The sequence below is a fragment of the Panthera onca genome, chromosome D4, assembly GCF_046562875.1.
Source record: "Panthera onca isolate mPanOnc1 chromosome D4, mPanOnc1 haplotype 2, whole genome shotgun sequence".
Taxonomy (NCBI): Eukaryota; Metazoa; Chordata; class Mammalia; order Carnivora; family Felidae; genus Panthera; species Panthera onca.
Window position 1 is genome coordinate 50,829,642 of NC_138351.1, and position 17,888 is coordinate 50,847,529.

General features: G+C 35.4%; 1 protein-coding gene across 2 annotated transcripts in view; it reads right to left on the bottom strand.

Annotated features, from left to right (window-relative positions):
* CAAP1 (caspase activity and apoptosis inhibitor 1) overlaps positions 1–17,888 on the bottom strand; it is a 52,399-nt gene that overhangs the window by 16,361 nt on the left and 18,150 nt on the right. For both annotated transcript variants that reach the window (XM_060609625.3, XM_060609626.2), the window contains exon 5: positions 2,151–2,224. In XM_060609625.3, the coding sequence (XP_060465608.1) occupies positions 2,151–2,224 (74 nt within the window). The remainder of the gene's footprint in view (positions 1–2,150; positions 2,225–17,888) is intronic.

A 17,888-nucleotide genomic window follows, 5' to 3' on the forward strand; every position in this document is an offset into this window, starting at 1 on the left:
AGTTCTAACTAAGCTTCAATGAATTTTCTTAAATGGTCAAGCCATTAAATAAAATGACAATACATCCACAAGGCGCATTATATTGTTTTTATTAAGCTCACTGTGAAAGAGAACAACTAGCTATGCAAGAAAAGTTGGAGATAATACTAAATCAACTTTGCAAGTTGTGCATATTAAAAGAAGATAACATTGGTTCATTTAGGAAAAAAGGTAACAATATTTATTCAGACTACTAAAATTTCTATTTCCTGGCGTACCTCAGCTTCTTGGGTTACTCCAAGCAAGTTACTCACTATCTGGTTCAGATTTTAGGTATACTAATATTTACCTGGAAAATGTTCTACATAATTCGATCTTCTAGATAACTTATGTTTATTCCATTATGCAACATTTTATATTTTAACTATTTTATAGACATTTTTCTAGAAGACTTTACCTACTATTTCCCTGTATTCTTTAAAATAAGAGTTGCAACTTAATTTGACCTTTTCCTACAGATTTAGTCATAACATGAACTGTACTGCTGTGCTTTGATCTTATGTTTTCTCACCTCTGCTTGATGTCACTTACTGATGACAGTGTGTTCTTGATGTTTCTGATGACTAGATGAGAACCTGAGAGTGGTCTATATAGGCTCCTAAGCATAAAAGACTTGTGCTCTGTGATACCTGACTACTCTGAGTTCTTTTTCTCTTCCTCTTTGCTTCCATGTCTGGTTTTTAAAAGAGTGAAGTTACCATATAAAATTACAGCAAAATAGGCTGTTAGCACTGGGAAGCGAGTTTAAAGAGCTCCAGGTACCTGAACATGAAAGCAGAAAAACACCTTCCCTTAGAAGGCAGCAATGGCTAATTTGTACAATGAGGTCCCCATTCCTTTTTCCCTAGGAACTGGAATCAACCATGTCAATTACATGACATTCTTCTCTCCATAGATGATCTAAAAGCATACCCTCGACACTGCCTGCTCATTAGATGCAAAGAACAGAAACAAAGAAAGAAACAATAGCAGAGATGTCCAATTACCCACGGGGTTTAAGAGTTATGTGAAAATGATAATATGCTTAACATTTATTTATATATGACAAAGAAATGTAAATGACACTGAATCTCAGTTTATGTCTCTGGTGGGTGCTCAGAAGTCAGAATATAAAAAGATACAATTTTGTCTGGCTATTTAAGAGGCTAACATAACAAGACTTCTGAAAAACAATGGACTTCTTGAAACTGTCAAAAATATTTATTAAAACCCCAAAGTACATAATTAGAATTACAGAAAATCTTGATTTTGTTCTCTCTACATATATAATGAATGAATCACAAAATTAGTTATCCAACTTTTTTTTCACTGTGTTAACTAAGCATTAGCAACACAGACCCCAAGTAAAAAAAGAAATTCTGCCTAAATAAATTGATGACTTACTTCTCTCTACCAAATAAGTTCTTATGACTCAAGTTTTACAGACATTATTCTAAGCCAATCAAATATTAGTTGCTTACATAATAAATAATACAACCATTTTGGCTAGAGTAGATTGTCGCTGCTCTGAAGTAATTATACCAGGAAATGGGAAAAATGTGAGGTAGTCTTTGAGTAACTAATAAAAATTTATTTTACTTTCAGTTTTTCCTACCAGGATGAGGGGAAACAAAAAAAGACACATGAAAGACTAGCCCTACTCATCTAGTTGGCTTGAATAAATTACAAATTACCACTTCACTTCTGCTAGCTGGCAATGTCAAACACTACTGATACATAGAAAATAAAGTAATAACAATGTACCTCGGCAAAAAAAAAAAAGACAAAAAAGTTATCCATAAAGCTTTTTTTCCCTACATATAACCCAAAGCTACCCAGTTAATGTATCTCCAATATCTTGCAGCTAATGATAAAATTAAAACTATTCAAGATGATAGCTTTCTGGTGGCACTATAAGCATGTATCACTAAGGCAGAACTTTCCAATGGCTAAAGGAGTCATGAAATAAAGAAAGGACATATTCTTTATTCTTTTGATTTTGGACCAAATAAATTATTCTGTTCCCCTATCTGTAAAATGAGGGCAAGCTGGAACACTGAAAATTTATTACTGGTAAAGTGTTTATAATCTTCAGGTAAATGTTATATAAAAATTAAATACTTGGTTTATACCTTGTTTTAATTCCAAACCTTCAGGTTGTTTGTTCTCTCTCACGGATGATGTAGAATCTATACAGATGTCTTGTCTGAGGAATAAAAATAAATAAAAACAATTTTTAAAACTCTATTCAGTCAAATAATACTTACTGCTCAGGTTCCCAGAATTAAATCAGACACTTGGGAAGACACATGGAATTCTTCTGAACCCCCAGGATATCGTTTAGTACACTTTGGAAGCTCAGAAACATGTGTATACAAGTGTCAAAAGCAGCAGCTATAAACCACTAACAATTTAGGTAGTACACATCTTTGTAAAAATTAAGGGGCAAAAATGTCCATCGATAGATGAATGGATAAAGAAGATGTGGTGTGTATACACACACACACACACACACACACACACACACACACACACATACACACACACACACAATGGAGTATTACTCAGCAATCAAAAAGAATGAAATCTTGCCATTTGCAACTACGTGGAGCTAGAGGGTATTATGCTAAGCGAAATTAGAGAAAGACTAATATCATATGACTTCACTCATATGAGGACTTTAAGACAGAACAGATGAACACAAGGGAAAGGAAGCAAAAATAGTTATGAAAACAGGGAGGGGGACAAAAATATAAGAGACTCTTACTTAAATATAGAGAACATTGGGGCGCCTGGGTGGCTCAGTCGGTTAAGCGGCCGACTTCGGCCCAGATCATGATCTCGCGATCCGTGAGTTCGAGCCCCACGTCGGGCTCTGTGCTGACAGCTCAGAGCCTGGAGCCTGTTTCAGATTCTGTGTCTCCCTCTCTCTGACCCTCCCCCGTTCATGCTTTGTCTCTCTCTGTCTCAAAAATAAATAAACGTTAAAAAAATTTTTTTTTTTTAAAAAGAGAACAGAGGGTACTGGAGGGGTTGTGGGAGGGGGGATAGGCTAAATGGGTAAGGGGCGTTAAGGAATCTACTCCTGAAATCATTGTTGCACCATGTGCTAACTAACTTGAACGTAAATTAAAAAAATAAAAGAAAAACACAAGAAAAAAAATTAAGGGCAAAACTGGAGAAATATGGAGGTAACTTTTCTCACTTCCAATACCTTGCAGGATAGCTGGTGGGAGAAATCAAAACTTAAGAGGAATCCAATAATTTTTCAAGTGTTAAATTTAATGAGCACTTTGGCATTCAAATTATTTTATATTCATCTAATTTCATACCTCAAGTGCTTTGATGTGGGAAATACATATTTTACATGAAATATACATATGTAATCAAAGTAAATGGATTCAAGTATAAGATCATAAAAAAGTTTTGATCCACCATGTTCTCTAACAGAGCTGCAAACTAAACTAATTAATGTTCTTTCTTAGAGGGCATTATACCATCTAGATATTAATATTACAAATACTTTTTGGCAAAAGAAATTAGTTGCAAACATTCAAAATGACTTTTCTTTATAAATAAATATTACCTTTTGGAGAATTTCTATATGCATCCTAAAACTAACATACAAGAAATATTTCAGGAATTTTCCTGCTCACAAATCTATTTCTTTATTTTAAACAAAGTTTATTTATTTATTTTGAGAGAGATGGGGGAGAAAGAAGGAGGGAAGGGCAGAGGCGGGGGGTGGGGAGAATCCCAAGCATGCTTTATGCTGTCAGTGCAGAGCTGGACACGGGGCTCAATCTGTGAGATCAAGACTGAGCCAAAATCAAGAGTTGGACACTCAACCTACTGAGCCACCTAGGCACCCCTCACAAAACGATTTCTATCCACTTAATAACACATCCTTCAAATAACCAAAAGATAAAGACCTGTGATCATTTCTTTAAGTTTACAATATTCTTTCCAGTCAACATATTTGGTACTTATGTGTTTTGCATTAAAATTTTACTAATGCAAGCACAAAGTGAAATAGAGACTATAAAATTCTTTGGATCTGATATTAATTATAACAGATAAAAGATTTAAAGTTGAAATATATATTTTATACCTCTTTCTGTCTAATATCACCTACTCAGTATTTATTCTTTCACCAGAAAGAATCCCAAGGAAGATATCAACAAATATTCTTTGGTAATCCAGGGACAGATAAAATGCCAATATACTACATTAAGAGCTTTGCAAGGAAGAAAGTTAAAATGTGCTACCTCACGCCTTACAGTCAAATTAGATTTTACCTACTGGGAGCATTAATCTATTTCTAAATATCTTTCTTTAGATAAAATGTTTGCTCTTACACATCCTTGAGTGGGCACCACTCAATTCTTCTTCTAAACACATAACATCTAGAAGACTTGAACAAAAACATAATGCAACATCACCATTAAAAGAGCCATGGACATCTGTAATACGCTAAGAAGGACACAACATGACCTATGCAATATTATAGCTGACAGTGTATGACCTATTTCATGAAGAATTCTTCAGTCAGACCCAAAAAAGGAAATAAGTAATGTTCAATTAAAAGTGGGTGGGGAGTTAAATGTCAATGTATAAAAGGCAAAAAAAAAAAAAAAAAGGTTGTGGAAATATTCTAGGTTAAAGGAGGCTAAAGAGCCATAACAATTAAATGTTATAATTCACTTGAGACTGCTGAACTGGAGGGGAAAAAAATGTTGTAAAGGACATTACTGAGTCAAATGACAAACAAATACCGAAAGCAGACTGAATAAAAGTGTTGTACCATTGTTAAATTTACTGAAGTTGACACTGTATTGTGGTTATGTATAGACTACTGATATCCTTAAAAAAAATCACAATGCAGTATTTAGGGGTAAAGTGTCATGATGTATGTAACTTACAGCCTCAAATGTTTTAGAAAATAGACACACATCTATGTAAGAAGAGGGTACAAATGGGATAAAATTTTATTAATGTATTATAGAGAAATCTAAATAAAAGATATATGGATGCTTCTTGTACTATTCTTATTCTTATAACATTTTAATAACTGTGAAGTTATTGTCAAATAAAAATTTTTAATAATAATGCAGTAAAATGCATTATTCTATGCATTATTTTATTTTCTCTGTGAAAGCCCCTTGATTGTCCTTCAAATAAAACTGGACATCTCTATAAAGATTACCTGCTTCCATAAAGAATTGCTTTAGTGCCTAAAGTGAACTTTTATAACATTCTGTTTTATCTTAAGTTAGGCTTGAACACGCCATTAAAGAATGTCACCAAACAGAATTTCAAAAGTAGACGCAGTACAAGTGCACCACCTTGTGGCTGAAAAATAAAATGCAAGATACTTTTACTTCAGTAGTATGTGAAGTTGAAAAAATATTCCAGAAAATAGCCTGGAATTTTAAAATCTATACTAGTTCATTTTTCCAACATGTAGACTTTGCAACTAAAATTACCATACACATTCAGAGCTCTCCAATACAATTTAAAGATCCTTAACAAAGAGCATGGAAGGCAAGATATATCAAAAAAGGAAATGTCTTAAAGTATAAGAAACCTACAAGTATATATGATGTCTTTTTATTTCTAGTTTTATGAAAATAAAAAATGTCTACTCCCAGAAAAGAAATACTAGGTGTCAGAGTTAGGAAAACTAAAGTAATTCCAATTTATATTTAAATGACATTTAAATATTTCTGTCACACCCTTTAGATAAGAATTTTGTAACAACTGGAGAGAGAGAGATGGCAAGAGAAAAAAGTGGGGGATGGAGGGGGACTCATGCTTAATCTGGTTTGGGTTAATAATCTTAGGATGACTTTTGTAGTCCTTTCCATTAGGGGGGGAAAAAAAGCCTGTTTTTATTTTTCTACTTCCTTTCTCACATCCACAGTGCTCCTCCTTAAAGCAGCTTAATTTACAATCTTGGCTTTGAAATATAAGACAGCCTTATATCCACCTCTGGGGTTTAAGTCCTCCAACCAGTATAAGTCCAACTTACTTTCTTTTACCCCAAATACAATTCCACTCTTGACCTTTTTTTTTTTTTTTTTTTTTTTTTTTACAACAAAATAGAAAATAAACTATTGGGATTGCATCAAAATAAAAGGTTTCAGCACAGCAAAGGAAACTATCAACAAAAATAAAAGTCAACCTATGAAATAAGAGAAGATATTTGCAAATGACATATCCAATAAAAGGATATATTCAAATATTCAAAATATACAAAGAACTTATAAAACTCAACACTCAAAGGATATTTTTTTTTAATCAGAGTAATACATTGGGGAGATCTGTGGAACTTAAGAACCACTACACATGTGAATTACCAAAAGTTTCAACTTTTGGTACTTTTAAAGGGGAAAAAAGTCAAATTCTATCCAAATAAAAAATACACAGGGGGTGCCTGGGTGAGTCAGTCAGTTAAACGTCCCACTCTTGATTTCGGCTCAGGTCCTGACCTCACAGCCCAGGATGGGCTCTGCCTAGACAGCATGGGGCCTGCTTGGGATTTCCTCCCTCCCTTTCTCTGTCTCTGTCTCTCTCTTTTTCCCCCTCCCTTCCTCTCTCCCTCCCTCCCCCACTCATGCTCTCCCTCTCTCTCTCTCAAAAAGAAATAAACATTAAAAAAAAAAATACAAAAGGAAGATACCTCAAGGATAAAGAAACCAGACCAACCAGCCAGTGTCTTCCCATTTTGGCAAAAGCTGACCATCAGGCAAATTGGCATAACAAAAGGTGTAACTCTGGATTCTCTCCAGATTCCAGGGAATAGAAACAGAGGCTAAAAGAAGCCAGCCTATCATTCTATGAGCTTCCTACTATTAAAAATAAGAAACAGGCAAAGAAACTGGAGTAGCCAAAACAGAAAAAAAAAAAAAAGTTGAAGGATGTACATTATCAGATTTCAAGACTACAAAGCTACAGTAATGAAGACGCTATGATATTGGAAAAAAGATGAACATATGTACTGATGGAACAAAAGAGAGCCCAGAAATAAACCCACATATACATCGTCAACTGATTTTCAACAAAAGTACAAAGGCAATTAACAAACTGAACGAATGGTACAAGTACAACTGGATATCCATACGGATATAATTTTCTTTTTAATTTTTTTAATGTTTCTTTTTTGAGAGACAGAGCATGAGTGGGGGAGGGGCAGAGAGAGGGAGTTAACAGAATCCCAAGCAGGCTCCAGGCTCTGAGCTGTCACCACAGAACCCCAAGTGGGGCTCAAACCCATGAACCATGAAATCATGACCTGAGCTGAAGTCGGACAGTTAACTGACTTGAGCCACCCAGGCACCCTGCATATAATTCTCAATCAATATCTTGTATCATATACAAATACTAACTCAAAATGATCACAAACTTAAAAAATGTAAACCTATAAAATCTTTAGAAGATGCAGGAAAAAAATCCTTTGTGACCTTGGGTTAAGAAAAGATTTCACCAAAAGCATGGTCTATATATAAAAATAGTTGATAAATTGGATTTCCCCCAGATTAAACAAATCTACTCTTCTAAGGCGATGGTGACAGAATATACGACAAGCAAGACTGGCAGAAAATATTTGCAAGCCACGTATCTGATAAAGGACTGTATTCAGAGTATATAAAGAACTCTCAAGGGGTGCCTCGTTGGCTCTTTTGGCTGAGCGTCAAACTCTTAATTTCAGCTCAGGTAATGAACCCAGTGTCCCAAGACTGAGCCCTGCATCAGGCTCCGTGTGGAGCATGGAGCCTGCTTAAGATAGTCTCTCCCCTGACCCTTCACCCCTCTCCCCAACTCCTGTTCTGAAAAAAACAAACAAACAAAAACCTCTCAAATCACAGTAATGAAAATAAAAAATAAAGAACCCAATATAAAAAATCAGATCAGTGGTTAAAAAATTAATAGTCACTTGACCAAGGAAGATATACAGATGCAAATAAACACAATAATAGATATGTTCAATGTCATTTGTTATTAAGGAAATGCAAATTTGGAACCACAATGCCATACCACTACACATATATTAAAATGGCTAAAATCAAAACAGCAGACAAATGGAACTCTCATACACAGTATCAGCAAGGATGCCGACATGCCCTAGCAACCCCCACTCCTAGGTACTTGACCAAGGACAATTAAAACTTGTTATGTTCGCACAAAAACCTGTGTGTGAACATGTATAGTGGCTTTATTTGAAATCATCATAAATTGTCAACAGCTCAAATGTCGCTTTATTAATTTTCTATTGCTGCCATAACAAATTACGACAAACCTGATAGCTTAAAACAACATTATGCACCATGTTAGAGTTCTGTAGGTCCTAAATCTGGTATGGGTCTCACTGGACTCAAATCAAAGTGTCCACAGGATGCATTCCTTTCTGGATGCTCTAGGGGAGAATTCATTTCATGCTCCTTTGGACTGTTGGCGGAATTCAGTTCACAGAGGTTGCAGGACCAAAGTCCCTGCTTCCTTGCTGGCTGCAAGCTGAGGATCATGCCCAGATTCTAGTGATGTCTCATGTTAGATGTCTCTGACCTCTTCTGTCTTCCTCTTCAACTTTTAGGAACTCATAGAATTAAATTAGGATGACCTGGATAATCCAGGATATGCTTTCCATCTCAAAGTCCTTAACCTAAACGAAATCTGCAAAGTTCCTTTTGTCAAATAAAGTAACATGTCCTCAGGTTCTGAAGTCAGAATATAAACACCTTTGGAGGGTCATTATTTTGGTTTTTAAGATTACCTCAAATGGGAGTGGATTAATAAACTATAGTAAGCCCACACAATATAACACTAACTACTTAGCAATAAAAAGGAAGGGACAATTGATATACACAACACAAATGAATTTCAAATGCATTGTGCTAAGTGAGAGAAGCCAGACTCAAAAGGCTATATACTGTATTATTCCATCCATATGACACTCTAGAAAAAGAAAAGGTATGGGGACAGAAATCAGATCAGGGGTTTGCAGGGGTTGGGGATGGAGGGAGAAGACTACAAAGAGGCATGGAGGAAATTGTTAGTGTGATAGAACTATTCTATATTGTGATTATGGTGGTAGATAAATTACCATCCATTTGTCCAAATTTACAGAACTGTATAGCAAAAAGTGAATTGTACTATATCTAAATTATACCTTAAATTTTTTTTAATTGAAATACCACAAAAGTCTTAGAGCAGGCTCAAAAATATTGAATCATATAGTGGTAAACTGTCACCTTCAAAAACTAAGAAATGGGGCAAAACAATCTTAATTTTTCTCAAAGGGCCTTTCCACAAAGTAAATCCATATCTCCACTGTGTCCCTCAGCAAATTTCTTCAGCAAAAGACAGCAAAATTTAACTCTTTTCTCCATTTCCTCCCTCCAAGTAACATTAAGCAAAGAGTCACAGTAAACTCCAGTTTTTCTCTGATCCATGATTCTCTAAGGATTCATGGTATAACTGGCCCCCTGCAACTCTGTTTTTGTGAAGAGACAATTCCCTAAATAGGGGGCTATAGTCTATATAAAATTGACTAAAGGAAATCAAAGAGGTTTTCCTTTTTGTTGTATCCCTATATTTCTATGTTTTCAAGGAATTAGCATGAGATTACTTTGTAAGTGCATTTAAAGGTACAAACTTGTGGGAGTGCCTGGGTGGCTCCGATCATCGGGTAAGGGTCTGACTTGGTCTCAGGTCAGAATCTCACCACTCATGAGTTGGAACCCCACATCAGGCTCTGTGCTGACAGCTCAGAGCCTGGAGCCTGCTTCAGATTCTGTCTTCGTCTCTCTGACCCTCCCCTGCTCGTGCACTGTCTCTCTCTCAAATAGACATTAAAAAAAAAAATTTATACAAAAAAATAAAGGTATAAACTTATAAGATGTACAAACATGTTACTACTTTGTAGAGTCTAAGAATTAGGTCACAGCACTGTCAATGATTAGTAATACTTTTTGTGAAGGTTTCATGAAAAACGTATCCTTTCATTTCTGATAAACTTACCCTATTATGTAGAATAGTCTACACCTAAGTATTATGGCCTAACAGCAATTTATAAAGGATATGAGAACATAAATGGTAAAATAAGATAACCAATTTATTACCATTTACTAGCCTAAAAGCACAGTCTATCCTTTATATTCATATATGTCTAAGAGAATTGAGCTTATAAAGAGTAATGTCAACATAACAAATTGATCTCATTTGTTAGAAAAATCCTTTTATGCTTGAAAATATATGTACAGTAGCTTCCTCTTAAACTATTTTTTGTAACTACTTAAAAATTTAGACACTTGTAAGCAACAAATTGTTTTTTAAAAAGCAACAGTAAAGAAAAATAATTAAAAATCACAATGAATTATTTCACATTCCTCAGGCTTTCATTTAAAAAAATGTGGGGAAAATCCCCAATACTCAGCAGTGTAAAGTGGAATTTTAGGAATACTTATTATTCCAGATTCAGAGTAAAAATCCCAAAGCAAATACAGCAACGTGTTTTTATCAATGCTTACCATGTAACAGGTACTATTCTAACCACCTTACAATCTTTTTCTCACTTAATCACCATCAAAATCCTATAGGTTAGGTGCTGATATTACCCGTATTCTCCAGATTTAAGTAACATGCCAAACATCAGAGAGACAGCAAGCTGTGGAGTTATGCTGGCAGGCATTATTAAATTTAAATTATGCAGGCAGTTTAATTCTACAACCTTGACTCTCTGCATTTATTTAGACTTGCTACTACCTGCAGAAATACTTCTCCACGTAGTAATACCTAAAAATTACAGGTAGCCGTAGCCATATACATATTCATATGGCTAATATGTATCTCAAAGCATAAAGTCAGTTTTCACTCTGAATTTGATCTCAAGGCCCCAGAGAAAAATACTTCCTTCTTCTTGGGTAAACTTATGCTTTTAAAGCATAAAGACAGAATTATTTTAAAAATTGGAATTTCAATGAAAAGACAAGCATGACAGACAACAAAAGACGCATAATCCACAAGAAAGGGAAGATCTGAGACAGATGGGAATGAAAAGGCAGGAAACATTTCTAACTGTATACCTTTTTGTACTATTTTGTACTGTTTGAATTATATTCCCCACCGAGGCATTTTATTTGCACATATGTACTACACACTCAGAAAAAAGAATCCCAGGATTGTCCCTTCTGTGGGTTTATATCTTGCTTCTTTATCGTCCATGATGCCAGCTGAGGTTGTCAGTACAACGAAAGCAATCTGGTGGGACAGGAGCAGACTAGTCTGCCATTTTCCTAGATCTTTGAGTCATATATCAAATCTGGGCCTGATCACTGCCCACTTGTTTAACCTGCCCGTGAGATTCAAACAATTTTCCCAGCTCTGTTATCAATGATTTCAAGTTTGCCAATGTAACCATGCTTCATCATCACAGTTGGAAAACGGACTATGACTTTGGAGCATGGCCTAGAAAGACCCTAGAACATGGCGTTTGTCCCACTTTTTGGCATTGTTTTTACTTCAATTTTTTGGTGCTGCCAATGCTCTTGAAAGCATGTGCCAAGGCATTCATGCACACCATCACAGCGGCATGGAAGGATGGTACTATTTATATTTTTTAAACCATACCCATGTATTTGACTGTTCACTTTAAAAAAATTAATGGAAGTACAGATTCACACAAGTTTGTAACAGAAAACAAAGGAGGGAATAAAAAGAAATTAAGGAAATAAATATACAGACCAAATTTACTGAGTAAGAACAGTCTAATCAAGAATTGTGAAAACAATATTCTAAGGGAATTCTTGATGACTATAAAGAGGAATATGGCAAAATGAAAATTAAAAGAGTACGTCAGAGCCCTACCTTAAAACTTAGACCAAAATAAATTTCAAATGAATCAAAGATTTAAACATTTAACAATCCATAAAGTACTAAAAGAAAATATGAAGAATACTTTTTATAATTTCAGAATAGAGGCCTTTTCTAAATATAAAATAAAAAGCAGAAAATATAATAACAAAATTAGACTATATAAACATGAAATATTTATGCATGCAAAAAAAAGTAAAAGCCTTAAAAGTATTTTTAAAAAAAGCAACAAGCAAAAAGTAATTGCAACCCATATCACCAACAATATATTAAAAAGGCCAGTCTTCCAACTACATACAAAGGATAAAAAAATGAGAGTTCACAGAAAACTCCAACAGCTCTATGTGTCGAAAGATGGTTATTCATTCATAATAAGAGAATACAAATTAAAATTCCAATGAGATGCTATCTTTTTTTAATTTTTATTTTTGAGAGAGCATGAGTGTGGGAGAGGCAGAGAGAGAGAGGGACAGAGAATCCCAAGTAGGCTCTGTACTCACAGTAGCAAGCCCAACATGGGGCTCAAACTCAAGAACTGCGAGATCATGCCCTGAGCCAAAGTCAGATGTTCAACCAACTTAGCCACCCAGGTGCCCAGAGATACTATTTTTTTAATCTATCAAATGAACAAAGATCAAAATTAAAGAGTAGGAACACATACACTCCACATGTAGAGGTACAAATCAGTTAAAACTCTGTGAGTCAATTATGGCAAAATCTTTAAAGATTTCCAATGTGCAAACATCTGACTCAATAATTAACTTCTAGATGTTTATGCTACACATAAACACAGAGGAACAACATTACTTATATACGGAAATATTTATAACATTTGTAGTAACAAAAGAGTAAACAACTTAAACGTCCACCAATAGACCGTTAAATTTTTGCTATGTACAACAATGGAATAGTATACAGGTATATACAGGAAGCCTTACATGTACTAGGTAGAACAAAACCCAAGGAAAGACATTCTATTATATGGAAAAAATTAAGTGGGAAAGGTATGGAATCGTTTGCACAATATGCTGCCATTTTGTGTGAAAAGAAAAAATACATACACACATATATTTGTAAACTATGGAATATTTCTGGGAGGATACACAAGAACCTGGCTTACTGTTCCTGCAGGAACAGGAAGGGATGAAATGGGTAAAAGGAAAAAGATTTATTTTCACTATATATTTTAAAAACTTTTGTACTATGTACATGCATTCAAATAAATAAGCTCTTAAATAAGAGACACTAGATACATGGTTATGTGTGAAAATGTCCTTATTTTCTGGAAATTCACACAAATATTCAAAATTACTATAATTCACTTTATAATACTTCAAGAAAAAAGAGGAAGCAAAATGGAAAATTGAAAATTGCTATAATCACTAAATCTAGCCAATAGGTATATGGGAGTGTCATTACACTATTACTCTCTGTACTTTTCTATACCCTTGAAACTTTTCATAATAAAAGTAAACAAAAACAAAAACAAACCTAATACAGTGTAATTCCTTTTTTCTAACTCAGACAAGTAATGTCATTTGCCTGGAAAAAAAAATCTTATTAACACAGGGAAGCACCTTTAAGTTATATATAATTGAAGCATTTTAGGTTAACATAAAACAGAACTGTTACCTTCCTTCACCAATCTTTGCATCTAAGGCCACAGCCTTACCTTTATTGTGAATTCACAGAACACAGGTCAGTTTCATCCTAGTCACATAAACTATTTCTACTTTTGGCTTATTTAAGGTGCAAAAATCTGAGTGCAAAAAAAAATTAGCCTTTATATTTATTCAATGTTCCCCAAACTTTTAATTGTTATCCCATAGCTAACTGGTAACTTTTTTAATAACTCCACTCTGAGTTTTTCAAAGCAATCAACTTATCAACTATTCTTTTCATATTAGTATTTCCTCTGTTTATATGTTTAACTAAATTATGCAACTACCATAACTGAACTGGAAACAAACATGAATGACTCTTGGTAAGCAAACACTTCAAATGGAGTATTTGAAGTTCACACGTGTATTAGACAAGTTCACACATGTATTAGAGATATTAGGAGACAGTCATCAACAACGAGATTAGCACACTGTGAACATCAGTGAATTTATTTTTCAAATGAACTAGAAAGGGCAATTAATACAAAGAGAATCAGTTAAGTGATTAAGAAAAACTTAACTTTAAAATAGTGATAAGGAAATAGCAGAAAAAAGAAAAATACCTGCTAACATCTAACCAAGTCCTTGAGCAGCAAGATGAGGCAGTAAACTGACAGACAATAAAAATGACAACAGATACAATTTAAAAATTAGGTTTCTGGGGGCGCCTGGGTGGCTCAGTAGGTTGGGGGTCTGACTTCAGCTCAGGTCATGATCCATGGTTGGGAGTTTGAGCTCTGAGTTGGGCTCTGTGCTGACAGCTCAGAGCTTAGAGCCTGCTAGGTTTCTGTGTCTCCCTCTCTCTCTGCCCCTTCCCCACTCATGCTTTGTCTTTCCTTCAAAAATAAACATTAAAAAAAACCTTTTTTTTTAAATTAGGTTTCTGTAACACAAAGAATACTCATTGTCTTGTGTGGAGAGAAGTTACAAAACCACAAACAATGCTTCCCAAGTCCCTCAAAGTTCTTTATGGGGAAATAAAGTTGCAATTCACCTGAAGATCCCATCTGAGACCTGTGAGAAGTTCACTTCCTCCCATTCTAAAGAATGTTCTAGAGATTCTGGAGAGGTGCCAATCTGCTTAACATTTAAAAATAACTGGGTCAACAGCAATTGCACTAGTAGGAATTTATCCAAAAGACACAGGAGTGCTGATGTGAAGGGGCACATATACCCCAATGTTTACAGCAGCACCAGCAACAATAGCCAAATTATGGAAAGAGCCCAAATGTCCATCAACTGAGGAATGGATTAAGAAGATGTGGTGTATATATACAATGGAATACTACTTGGCAATGCAAAAGAATGTAATCATGCCATTTGTACAATGTGGACGGAAGTCAAGGGTGTTATCCTAAGCAAACTAAGTCAGTCACAGAAAGACAGATATCACACTTCACTTATATGTGGAATTTGAGAAACTTAACAGATGATCAGAAGGGAAGGAAAGGAAAAATAAGACAGAAACAGAGAGGGAGGCAAACCATAAGAGATTCTTAAGTACAGAGAACTTAGGGGCTGGGGAGGGTAATGGGTGATGGCATTAAGGAGGGTACTTGTTGTGGTGAGCACTGGGTGTTGTATGAAAGTGATGAATCATTTGATTCTACTCCTGAAGTCAAGACTACACTATATGTTATCTAACTTAAAAAAAAAAAAAAAAAAAAAAAAAAACTATAAAATCACACACACAAAAAAAGGTAACTGGGTCAAGATCTGCTTCAGTTATCAAATTGGAAGAAATTGGGAGGAGGGGTTTTAAAATAATATGGAAGGGGACAAATGGGTTAGGTATGCGAAGGTTCACTGTACAATAAAATTTTCCACAACAGAGCTAAACACACAAGTAATTGGTACAAAGCATAAATGGGTCGTGTGAGTCAGGTGAATCACAGGTCATTTTCTGAAGAGCATCATTCCCAAAAGGCTCTAGTCTTGGGTCTACCTGAGACCTATTTTTTTTATTCACTGATTAAAATGCTTACTTATGGGGCGCCTGGGTGGCTCAGTCAGTTAGGCGTCCGACTTGGGCTCAGGTCATGATCTTGCGGTTTGCGAGTTCGAGCCCCGCATCGGGCTCTGTGCTGACAGCTCAGAGCCTGGAGCCTGCTTCGGATTCTGTGTCTCCCTCTCTCTCTGCCCCTCCCCTGCTCATGCTCTGTCTCTCTCTGTCTCAAAATAAATAAAAACATTTTTAAAAAAAATTTTTTAAATGCTTACTTATGTATTATTTTGCCCATTAATCCAATGCTCCAGAGCACCGTAAATTTTGCTCAAATACTTTTCCTTTTTTTTTTTTTTAAATATTTATTTTGAGACAAAGAAAAAGTGGATGAGGGGTAGAGAGAATCCCAAGCAGGCTCCACTGTTGGGCACAGAAACCACTGCAGGACTCAATCCCATGATGTCAAGATCACGACCTAAGCCAGTATCAAGAGTGGGACACTTAACTGACTGAACCACCCAGGAGACCTCAAATACTTTACTTCTCTGAAGTTTAGTAACAGTAGTTTGTGGAAGATTCTTTTATTCCCAACAAGTTCAGTTTTATTGACATTTACTGAAAACCTAGCATTTGGCTGAATACTATTGCCTGTTTGATGAGCTGAACCTACTGGATAGCTCTAATTCATCAAAAAGGACATGGATGTTTTTCCCTCATTAAAAACTAAAGGTGGTAAGCAATAAGGGAAACAAAGGCAAGAGAAATGTAGTCTAAGTTAAATTTCCTGGGGGCCTGGGTGGCTCAGTCAGTTGAGTGTCCGATTTCAGCTCAGGTCATGATTTCACGATTCGTGGGTTCGAGCCCCGCGTCGGGCTCTGTGCTGACAACTCAGAGCCTGGAGCCTGTTTCAGATTCTGTGTCTCCCTCTCTCTCTGCCCCTTCCCTGCCCACACCCTGTCTGTCTGTCTGTCTCTCTCTCAAAAGTAAATAAACATTAAAAAAAATGTATTAAAAAAAATTTCCTTACAGCCTGCAGCCCACTGATAGACACCTGAAACATGAAGGACATGACCTTCCTCAAGGACCTCATGGCTATCTTGTGTCTTCATGTTTACCTTTTATTAAAGACTAAAGGTAACCTTATCTTAACAGCAGTCAACCCCTCAAGGTCCTGAAAGCCTTACTTCCAAACTTCTTAGAAACCTACTTTATCTCTATCCCCCTTCTCTTCACAAACTTTAAAGTATATAATCAGTCACTCTTCACAATCCCAAAACAGCTCTTTCTGCTCCTGGGTCCTGTCCTCGTGCTACAATCAAACCACCATTTTGCAGCAAAAATGTCTCAAGAATTCTTTCTTAGCCATTTGCTCATGAGCCCTGTTTCAAATATCCTCAGTAGTAGCTGTGTTAGGATAGCTCAGTAGGAAAACTAAAGCAGATGTTAATCTCTAATTGACATACAGCATCAAAGTTCTATCACACATCACTGCTAAGGTTCAGCAACAGAAGAGTGGTCACACAGCACAGTTCTAGCTGCTGCTCTCAATAAGACAACTGACCAAGCCAGAGGAATAGCTCAATATTTTCAAGAATAAATATATTAATGCAAAGTAGTCATTTAACTCACCTACATCTAAGCACTATACTCTTCTTGCATTCTATCTTCACTAAAGTTCCTAAGCCTCAAGTGACCATTAACAGCAGTAAACAGGAAGCTACTGCTATTTTGAAGGGTAGAATAGCTTAAAGCTATTTAAGAGATATAATTATTACAATGTACTAAAATCTAGTATACTGTACATAGTAACCAGTGCATTGTAACTAGTAGATGACACCAATTTGATCTTTTTTTTTTTTTTTTTTTTTTAATTTACATCCAAGTTAGTTAGCATATAGTACAACAATGATTTCAGGGGCAGATTCCTTAAAGCCCCTAACCCATTTAGCCCAGCCCCCTCCCACAAGCCCTCCAGTAACCCTCTGTTGGTTCTCCATATGTAAGAGTCTCTTATGTTTTGTCCCCTTCCCTGTTTTTATATTATTTTTGCTTTCCCTTCCCTTATGTTCATCTGTTCTGTCTTTAAGTCCTTGTATGAATGAAGTCCTACGATATTTGTCTTTCTCTAATTTTGCTTAACATAATACCCCCTAGTTCCATCCACATAGTTGCAAGATTTAAAGATTTCACTTTTTGATTGCTAATACTCCATTGTGTGTGTATATATGTATATATATATGTATACATATGTATATACATATATATGTATACATATATATATACATATATACACATATGGATATACATACATACATATATATATATATATATACATACACACACACATACACACACACACATGCACACACACACACACACGCACATACCACATC